The sequence below is a fragment of the Orbicella franksi genome, chromosome 11, assembly GCF_964199315.1.
Source record: "Orbicella franksi chromosome 11, jaOrbFran1.1, whole genome shotgun sequence".
In the NCBI taxonomy this organism is placed as follows: Eukaryota; Metazoa; Cnidaria; class Anthozoa; order Scleractinia; family Merulinidae; genus Orbicella; species Orbicella franksi.
This window is the reverse complement of record NC_138155.1, coordinates 11,559,030-11,569,400: the sequence shown is the minus strand read 5'-3', so window position 1 is coordinate 11,569,400 and position 10,371 is coordinate 11,559,030. Positions and strand designations below refer to the sequence as shown.

The 10,371-nt window shown below is 39.0% G+C and overlaps 1 protein-coding gene across 2 annotated transcripts in view; it reads right to left on the bottom strand.

Moving 5' to 3' along the window:
• LOC145460273 (collagen alpha-3(VI) chain-like) overlaps positions 1–10,371 on the bottom strand; it is a 39,854-nt gene that overhangs the window by 11,875 nt on the left and 17,608 nt on the right. For both annotated transcript variants that reach the window (XM_081445022.1, XM_081445023.1), the window contains exons 11-22: positions 9,771–9,926; positions 8,750–8,875; positions 7,931–8,044; positions 6,438–6,998; positions 6,223–6,330; positions 5,306–5,428; positions 4,651–5,187; positions 4,002–4,091; positions 2,878–2,994; positions 1,949–2,065; positions 966–1,532; positions 74–187 (exon numbers count right to left, since the gene is read on the bottom strand). In XM_081445022.1, the coding sequence (XP_081301148.1) occupies positions 74–187; positions 966–1,532; positions 1,949–2,065; positions 2,878–2,994; positions 4,002–4,091; positions 4,651–5,187; positions 5,306–5,428; positions 6,223–6,330; positions 6,438–6,998; positions 7,931–8,044; positions 8,750–8,875; positions 9,771–9,926 (2,730 nt within the window). The remainder of the gene's footprint in view (positions 1–73; positions 188–965; positions 1,533–1,948; positions 2,066–2,877; positions 2,995–4,001; positions 4,092–4,650; positions 5,188–5,305; positions 5,429–6,222; positions 6,331–6,437; positions 6,999–7,930; positions 8,045–8,749; positions 8,876–9,770; positions 9,927–10,371) is intronic.

Sequence of the window (10,371 nt, the reverse complement as noted above, 5' to 3'; positions counted from 1 at the left end):
CAAATTATCTCTGCTGTAAACAATCTACAAAAGAAAAGGAGCAGCGCTTTTAAGCACCGCATTTGATACTTACCGTTTGAACAATCCTTTCCAGTCCATCCCGACAGACAAGAGCATTGGAAGTCATTCGCCAAACTGGTACAAGTCCCACCATTTTGACAAGGTTGGGTTGCACAGAAGTCAAGGGCTGTATGCAATAGTCAAAGTCAAGTTGTTAAAAGAATGCTTTACGATTAAAAAAAAAAAAAGACATTCGTTAGAAATACGGGAAGACTTTGAAATTGTCTCAACGTATTTTCATCGTCGTCGTCAACCAATTCAGGCCATCATTTGCTACTGATATCAATAACTCAAAATGAAGTTTTTTAGTGCTGTATAGTTTCGTTTTTGTCTAAAGGCTAACACTTGCTTGTATTGCACATGACAACTAAGACGATATAGGCGATCACAGTAGTTCGAGAGTGCCTTTCATGAAAGGTACTGCTGCTGTAGTAGCAGCTGTCCAATCTATGTCCCATTCAGGTCGGCATACACTAGGGGACTGCTACACCGACAGTTCTCCTCGTGTGACATGCTCGGTTTTGCGAAAACATTTGTTGTGCGGACGAAATTCTGCCCCCGCAACATGATGCATGAAATTCAGTTGGTTTGAATTCGTGCACCGCGAAGCAGGCACAAAATGACCTCCATTTTTTATGTCGCATTGTATGCATGGCTCTTGCAAACTGTCCCCTCTACAACATAGAAATGAACCAATATCTGCTTCGTGTGTGCACTAGCTTGCGTACTGCTTCGGCAGTATGCACCATATGCTTACGCGTGAAAGGGCTTTTCCTCGCTTTTTGTCCCTGCAACATGTCGCATAGTGTTGGTTAACCTTAAGGTAAAGTGCTCATTTGTGTTTGATCAGTTTGATGCAACGAGACGTTAAACATAAGTCTTGATAGCCAGAAGCACTTCCTTACCAAAACAGATCTGCTCTCGCAGTGAAGCTGTAATTTGTTGCAAATCTGTAAAGCTCACTGCAAATACATGATCTTGGTCCGGATCCGAAGCCATCACGTTCAACTCCGGTCTGTAAAAACAACAACCCGCGCCAACAGCTATGACAGTCACTCCCATGTTACGGAGCGCTTGGGCAGGGGAAGCAACATTGTCTTGGGATAATCCATCCGTTAATACGACCACCACTTTGGGAAGTTGGTCTCTGCTGGTTTCCAAATTGCTCAAGATCTGAGTACGGATCACATTTAACCCTTGGCCTGTCCTGGTTCCGCCGCTCGGGTAAGGCATCCCTTGAATGGCTCTCTCTATACTATCTTTACTGTAATAGGTGTTCAATCGGTGGATTATACGATAGCTGTGCCAGTAGAGGACTGTAGCAACATTGACTTCGTCTCTCCCAACGTTAAAGGTATCAACGAGGTTGGTGATGAAGTCTTTGGAACGCTGAAAGTTCCCTCTTCCTTGACTTTCTATGCTCCCCGATCCATCAACCAAAAACACCAGGTTGAATCGCTGAATTGAACAATCTGACAAAGAGGAAATACGTTAAATTCAAAAGAAGCAAAAGACTTGGGCTGAGCTGAGTGCAAAGTAACGTAGAAAATACTTAGTTAACTAGATATCAACAACGAGTCGATAGCTATAAATTAACCGCTGTAGTACATTAGAAAAACTGACTTTTTGAGTGTTTCGCCAGAGCCCTTTTTCTGCATAGAGGAGCAGCAGCTTTTCAAATTTGCAATCACGTTATCTTAATGATTCTATCACCATGTCTTACAAAACAACAGATGTTTCAGTAAAATAAACAAAATAGATGTTATCTCAGTGAAGGGACACGTAGGTACTAAATGAATATTGCCAAACTTTCTAGAAATACCATGAACTAAAAAAAATAGACCAGTTTCGATATATTGTTATTTTCGCTGTCGAAAAATGTACTTACCCAATTCGCATTGCCTTCCAGAAAATTGCTCAGTGCAGTTACATCCAAAAGACCCCAGGAGATTTTGACACGTTCCTCCGTTTTTACAAGGTGCCGTGATGCATTCGTCCAAAATATCTAAAGTAGACCAAGATATATTTGTTTAGTTATGTAAAAATATATATAAAAAAATAAGAAGTTTGTGTAGCAAAATATTACACGGCAGGTTATGGCTTTAACTCTCACACTATCTCCACCCAGGTGTATCGATATAGTTGCTAATTGTCAGGGTAGCTTGATAGGATGCTGGCGGGAGAAGCGGGGGGGGGGGGGGTGGGGGGTACCTGCAATAAACTAGAATCTCATCGAGGCGGATCGGTAATGTTCATACGTGCTTCATGCTAAAGAGGTCACCAACTGAAAAACTTGACCTCTAATGTCATGATACGCTGTAGCAAAGAAGATACCATGCTATTACTTGAAAAATATCACATATTGTTCAATGGCTATACTGACGTCAGACCATTATTTCAGGTATTTTTTTTTCAAAGACAATTAAGCAATCTCCAAGGCCCCGCGGTGTTTCCCTTAGAATGACATGTAAATTTTATTTAAGTCATCAGAGGGGTGGGGGTGGCAGTCAACACTGAAATAAATAACACGCCAGTGAGGGCGAGACTACCTGCACGTGACTCTTTACATATTCAAAGACATTTCAAGAAAAAAAAAAAAAAAAGCTAAATTCACCATTTCTAAGGACTCTAGATGGATAAAGCTTTTATATATTCAAGGTCTTTTCATGTTTGTGCGAGCCACATTGATATTATGACTGATTAAACATCTCCTCAATACCGATGTTTTGCTCAGCAACCGAAATGGCGTAACAGTCGCAAACCATCGAGAAACAGGGCATTGTAAATTTGCTTTTGAGTAAATATGCCTGTACATACCTTCAGTACAGTTTACACCTCCAATTCCGGGAGGGCATGTGCAATTGAACGTGTTGTTACCAGTATCACTACAATTGCCACCATTCAAACAAGGATTAGGTTCACACACAGAGGGGGCTGAAAAGGCCAAGAAAAAGTACGTATAGTCGCAACATTAAAATTATTATAAATTATCCCATTACTAACATTGCATATCATCAATATGATGATCCAGGCAGAATCTTACGTATGTCACGTCAGGGGTTATCTAGGTTTCAAATGAACTGAACTACAGTGAAGTTTTCTTTGGTGATAAAATGAACTCTTTTCTCTATTTCACCAAACTAAGATCAGGTTAAATAAGACGTTACAACTAAATCATATTGTCTAAGTTTCGGGGTAAGTGTATATTGAAACTTGTAAGTCCAAACCCACTAAAGAGGTTGTGATGGATTACTGGACTTCAAAGGAAATTAATAATTAGTTCATGAATACACTTGTAGAGTGATTTTCAATTACGTGCCATAAAACCAAAACCACATAAATTATTCTGGGCTGTCACAGAGGGCAAAGACAATCAAGTGAGCCAATCAAAAGTCGAGGCAATATAATTATGCAGCCGGCGCGTGCGAGGGGCGGGAAAACATGTGTGAGCCAGTCACGATTGGTTTAGGTTTCAGTCCCTAAGTGTAGTAATGGAAAACCACAATAAATGAAAATTGCTTTCGAAACAAAACGGCTCAAAAAGAAAAAAAATAAAGAAGATGGAAAAAAGCAAAAAACAAAAAGTAAAAATAAAAGAGATAAAAGCTATGCAAACTTGAATTGGGAAATGGTACGTATTTAGCAATTTGGTATATATACTCCACTGTGTATCATAAAAGACTAGATAATACTGGCCATGAATTAAAAATACAATAGTAGACATTTTGATTGCTTTCGAATGTCTCCTTGGTTTGTTGTTGTTGTTGTTGTTGTTGTTGTTGTTGTTGTTAAGAAAGATACATTTACGAAAAATCATTTAGAATTACTCAACTCCTTTCTTCACTAGATCCACACCAACTACGGATAGACCATCAAAGGGTTGCTGTTGTTGTTTTACTTTCCATTTTACTATCATTACTTTTTTGAAGAAATCTACTTACGTGGAATGCAACGGAATCCTCCATCTCTCCCATAATTGTTTCGGCATTCGTGGAGTGGTGGACAAACTGCCGTACTGCATGGATTCCAAGCTAAATTACAGAAAATGGGAGACTCGTTAAGCAATGAAAATACCTTGGAACCTCGATAAACAGGTCACCAACCCACCAAAAAAAATCTGGCCGCATTAACGGGGTGGCCGTATTGAAGGGGTTCTTTGAATAATCATGAATGACTAACTGAACTTTAGTCTGGCCACAAGAAAATGGCCGTAATAACGACGTTGCCGTACTAACGGGGTGCCCGTAAGGCGGGGTTCCACTGTACTAGGAAAGGGAAGCAAAACATATCCTCTGCTTCTCTTTGGACGTGAAACCGAGCATCCGCTCTTCATCAGGCGAAGAGGGGAGAGGAGAGGGGAAGAGAAGAGGAAGAAAGACTTTTCTTCCTTTCCTTTATTTTTGCTCCTCCCTCACCATATCTTGTAAAAGCCCGATACGGAAACGCCGTCAGATTTTTTTGTTTTGTTTTGTAAAGAACTGACAGGAAACAAAAATTAATAAAACAAAACAAAACAAAACAAAAACAATAAAAAAAATCCTTTTCTGCTGAACAAATTTCGTTGGTTATCAAATTCAGGTCGTACGATACCTTGGCAAATCGTGTTTCTTGTATTGCTGATGAAATGTTTCAAAGAAGCAACGTTTGTTTCAAGCCAGTGATCATTTAACGGGTTTGAAGTCAAGAGAATCAACTGTGGCAAGCTAGAGCTGTTATCTAAGGTCATCGCCACAATGGTGACCCCACGTTCTTTCAGTTTTGCAGCATGGTCAGAATGGTCATCGTCAGATTTGCCTAGGATCATCGCTACCACAAGTGCTGGTGTGGAGCCGTGATTATAGATTTCTGTTATTTCCTGCGCTTTCTCGAGCGCTTCACCAAGATTCTTCATGTGACCCATAGAGTAACTAGCATTTCGTAACGTTTCTGCAAAATCGGAGAAGTTTGATGACTGCCCGGGTCTGATGACGATTTCAGCGTCGGTAGCATACGAGATAACTGCGATGTTTGTGAAAGGGATTGTGGAAGCCACTGATATAATGAACTCCACTTGACGTTTTATGTTGTCTTGTCCAACGTTCCTTGCTCTGTCCAAGAGGAACAATACGGTGGACTCGTTGCTGCAGGCTAAAACAAAAGAGGCCATTCAGACAGCCAATCAATCGATCAATCGATCGAACATTCTATTATTTGGGCATAGGATAATAAGAAGCAAAATAAGTTCAGTAAAAGCCGACAGACTCACCTTTTGTGCAATTTTCGCCGTACAAAGACATGTTCGCACATGTACATTCATAACCACCAAACGTTTCCGTACAATGTTTTTCACTGGTGCAGTTGACACTTACGTTTGGGCATTCTTTCACATCTGACGAAAGACACAAGTAGACGTATTCAGATGCATTGTGTTACGAGTGGAGCGTTTGAGCTGAGTTTGTGAGGTCAAGTGTGCGGTTGTTTTGGTAGCCGCTACACTAATTTGGTGTTCTTAGGAACGAGACTCTTAAAGATGAATAAATAGTCATCGAATGCATAATAATATTGTTGACGTGTTCGTGTCTTTAGCCCAGGTTTTGTGGGCGTGGCTTGGAATGTTTTTATTTTTTTACCCATAAGAGGTACCAATTCTAAAACAACGCATTAATTAACATTTTTATAATTTTTAATGTTAATAAAGACGATTGTAATGAGCCCAATGAAGAATAAGTTGATTGTCAAATATCTTCTGACATATTTTTTTCGGCTCAAAAAGTACCGAAAAAACTCTTGCTGTAGACCTTCTGAGGCTGGATTCCCGGCTTTAAGAGGTACCAGAACTGCTTCTTAAGCCCTGAAGACGAGCACCTCCGTAACTTTTATATGGAAAACCCACCCCGTAGCTCCAATGGGTTTACTTTCCAGTACGTCACAAAAACAGAAGAGCAAAACTACATGTACTACGTTGTGATAAATTTAAACCCATAAAAACGTTTCTGATTGTAAGAATCGGCTAAGTGAAGTGGCTATTCCCAATTGGGGCACCTTAAAGGGTATTTTCAGGATTTTTCTACATTTTTTTCGGAGGGGAGAGAGGATGGCGGAACTTTAGCAAGATTTGATTTTTAGCCATAATGTCAGAGTCTGGGAAACACAAAATTGTCCCATTCAGGCCTGTGTACCAACCTTCGGAGCATTTTGGACCCTGGAAACCTTCAGAACAAATACAGTTCCTGCCTCCATTTTGGCAAATGCCACCAAACCTGCAAGGATTATCTGCACACTTGTCCAGAGCTAAAAAAAAAGTAAGAAGAAAAAAGTGAACCCCTTATTAATACTAAGGTAAATATCGAGAAATAATACTGAGGTAAATAACAACTACATGTAGAAAGTGTTATTACCCAGACAGATTGTTTCCCTAACGCTACTGAAAGCCACCTGAAGAGAATTGAACTCAGCTTGAAATACATGATCCGGGACATTATGCGCTATCTGCAAGAGCTGGGAACGATCGTAATTTTGACCAATCCCAATAACGTAAGTGTTCACACCAGTCTCATTGACGAGCGCTGCCGGCCCTGTGACGTCATCGGTGGACACTCCATCTGTAATTACCACTAATATTTTGGACACATTGCCCCGGACGGTTCCATTGCTAAACAGAACTTTAGCTGCTTCGTTAAGAGCTTGGCCAGTGTATGTCCCTCCGCTAGGATACGTTATGTTGTCAATGGCCTCTATTATGTCTCTCTCACTTGAGTATTGGTTCAGTGTGAATGCCACAGTTGAGTTCGTGGAGTAAACGATGACTCCCACGCGTGTTGTCGAGCTCGAGACATTGAACGAACGAACGAAACTCTTCATGGATTCTTTTATCAACTGGAAGTTGTCCTCTCCGTAGAACGCCACACTCGCCGATCCATCCACTAGAAATCCAAGTTCAATTTCACTGAACTTGCAATCTGAAAATTAAATAGAGGTTTTTACAGATTTAAAGCACGCGAACGTTTAACTAGAGATCAGAAATATTTAGTCTTAGAAAATAATCCAAAGACAATAAGCGCGCTGATTGCTTTAAAATAGTGTTTCTATGACTCGATAGAAGCACAGAATTGGCACGAACTGTTAACACAATGATGGCGGGGGGAAGGAGAATTTACCTTTTTTGTTGCGGAATTTTCTAAAAGAAATTAAAAACATGTTCTTCGTGTTTCTATCGGGTTATAGAAACACTCATCAAAGTTTGGGAGAACTGGAATAAGCTGTGGAAACACTCGTATGTCGGCTCGTGTTTCTCGTTCTCCAAGACTTCCACTCGTGTTTCTATTTAACAATTAGATTAAGAGCTCAAGATTTCTATAAGAAATTTCTATCGCCTCATAGAAATCGAGAGAGAATAATCTAACTGTTTTAGTAGACCGGAATTATAACTTAAATTTCCTTCAAATAACGATTCCAATCATTTCTGGTCTTCACGCTTTAGAGAATTCGCGTGGACTGAATTAATCGTCAATTTGACATTTGCTGTTGAATACGCGCGCTTCTCAGTTTCTTTCAAAACTTTTAGAGCTTTTTTAATTCAAGAAACCGTTAACGCCCTCGTTTTAGTCTTCTCGGGAATTTTGTTTATTTATTTGTTTCTAAATGTTCTTTAAAAACTTCAGACAAACGAGGAGACGTTGCAAGTTTGTGGACGACACCAAGCCACTAGCCACTGCACTCTAATACATGGCTGATAGTGTGCAATGGCTCAGCCAATTAGATTAAAGCATTTGCATTAGTATACTAGTAAGTATTCTACTAAAACTCGATAGAAACACTGCACATGTTCTTAAATAATCGTTCTGTTGTCTCGACATCTTTAATGTTCAAGTAACAAAACAGTTGTACTCACCTAAATGACAGTTCTTGCCGCTGTATCCACGCTTACATTCGCATCTGTAGTCGCCATACGTGTTTACACAAGTTCCTCCGTTCTGACAAAGGCTGTTGTGGCACTCGTCAAAATCTGGGGTAAAAAAACTTAGAAAATTCTCATTTTTTCCCCATCAAATCCTGTATCTATTTGGACAAGCAACTTTACAAGTACAACATAAATTTTCAACGAATTTTACGACGTTCCATGCGATACCTGATCTTGCCTTTTAAAGGAAACAAAACATATTTTGTCTAGATTAGTTATTTCAAGATACAAGCTAGAAGACATTTTGACGATTACTATTCTTTTAAATAACTTTGACGAGCGTTAAAACATGAAATCAGAGGAAGACACTATACACATTCAGATAATCTTGAAAAAATAGGCCGACCTTTATCAAGCTTAGTCCAATAAAATCGGTTTCAATAATATCCTGTTTTGCCCATTCACGCCCTTGTTTTTACATTTCCATGTCTCATCATTTTTACGAGTTCGCCTGCAGTTTTAAGTCATGATTGGGTTTAGTTAATTCCATGAACAGTAAGTCAGTAACAAAATTGTTTTAAATGCATAACATACACGGTAGCTTATAGATATCTTTTTGAAAGTTTTGTTTTGTTTTGCTTTGTTTAAACATATCAACAAATGCTATTAGTACAGTGCTGATCTGTAGGGTACTTTCAAGTGTAGTTTCTTTAGTGTTGTTCTGAGCAAAAAAAAAACGTACAAAGAGTCAAATTAATGAATAACTCCAATTAGAGTACCTCGTTTATCATTTAGGCGGCCCCTACTCACCATCTTCGCACCTGTCCCCAACAAATCTGTCATTGCATTTACACTTAAAACTCCATTTCATCAAGTCTTCTTCGCATGTTCCTCCATTAAGACAGGGCGTGGCGTGACATGGGCGACTGGACGCCTCTGACATTTTAAAAATAACATGGATTATTATCCAACTGCAGCGAATACCGTCCAAATAACAGTACAAATATACACCGATATTGTACAGTTATTTGTACGGTAGAAAACCTGTTTGCCGTACAGGTTGGCGCGCGCACGCAAAACTCTCACACTCTCCCTCTTTAATTGATAAGTCTATTGACTACAGCAGTTGGATAATAAATCTCTTATTAGATGTTTTGGTGTGTAGTATCGCTTTATATTTTTGCGAGTTGTTTGTGTTTTGAATCGCCCTGCGGGCTCGTCAAAATACGGCACAACTCCAAGAAATATATAGCGATACTACACACCAAAACATCCAATATATACATATATATATATATATATATATATATATATATATATATATATATATATATATATATTAGTAGTAGTTATTGCTATCTTTGTTACAAAAAGTTGTTTCCTTGCATTAATAAAAGTAGCACATTATCCATGTAGTAATGGCAAAAAAGAAACGTGTTGTATAAGATTAAAACTCTTTCTTACGGTAGCGTTCTAATAACAGAGTTATTACGGTGATAATAAGCCCTCTCCAGCAACATTTTCCGTAGATCTCCTCTAAATGTTCTGAAAATTCAAACAGTCAGGGGCCTCAAACTGGGCTATTTGGCTATTTTCGACATTCTCTCTCTATTTCTGACATTCTTTAAGTTATAGAGCTCCCTGCCAAAAACATTAGGGTATTTCTAAAAGGAAAGCTTTGTGAAGTTAATAGTTTGAACTTAGATAATAGAATTCTGTTGAAGGCGGATGACCCGACAACCGGTTACCGTAACAACAGGAAATTGCATTGGGTGCGTGTCTCTGTGTGAGATTTAGGTTGCGGAGTAATTTTTTATACCTAATTTTGTACCTTGACAATTGTCCCAAAGCTTGTCTATGTCGTAATTATCAGTTGTTGCACACCAGGGCTGGTTATGATTATCTCTGATGCACGAATACACCAGTTGGCCTTCATAAAAGAATGGCAAAACACAACATTTGCCTTTTTTTGTTTTGTGACTGCATCCTGGCAAAAAAAAAGAAAAAAAATGAAAAATCGATCCAAAAACAAACAAAAAGACTTGGAATTAGCATCCAGCAAGAGGGCAGCCTTTTACAATAAATAGGAGGGTAATAGACAGAAAAGTGTTTTTGTCAGTGTATTCAACATGAAGCAAACCTCCCTGCGCCCTTATGGAACTGATAGGTAAATACTTCAACATCTATGTACACATTACAGACCTATAATACTACATAATTTCAGTAACGTTGGCCATCAAAATCACATTGACCTTCTTCCCTTTGTGCCATTTAATCCCCACCATCCCCCCTTTTTTTCTTCCGCAGAGATAGGTCTATAAAAATAGAAATAGGGCCCGAGAGGTACAATCTTATGTTTTCTAAATGCCGATCTTTTGCAAAACAATTTTCGTGGCACCGAAAAATGCAAATTAGTATTAGCGAAGTATTGA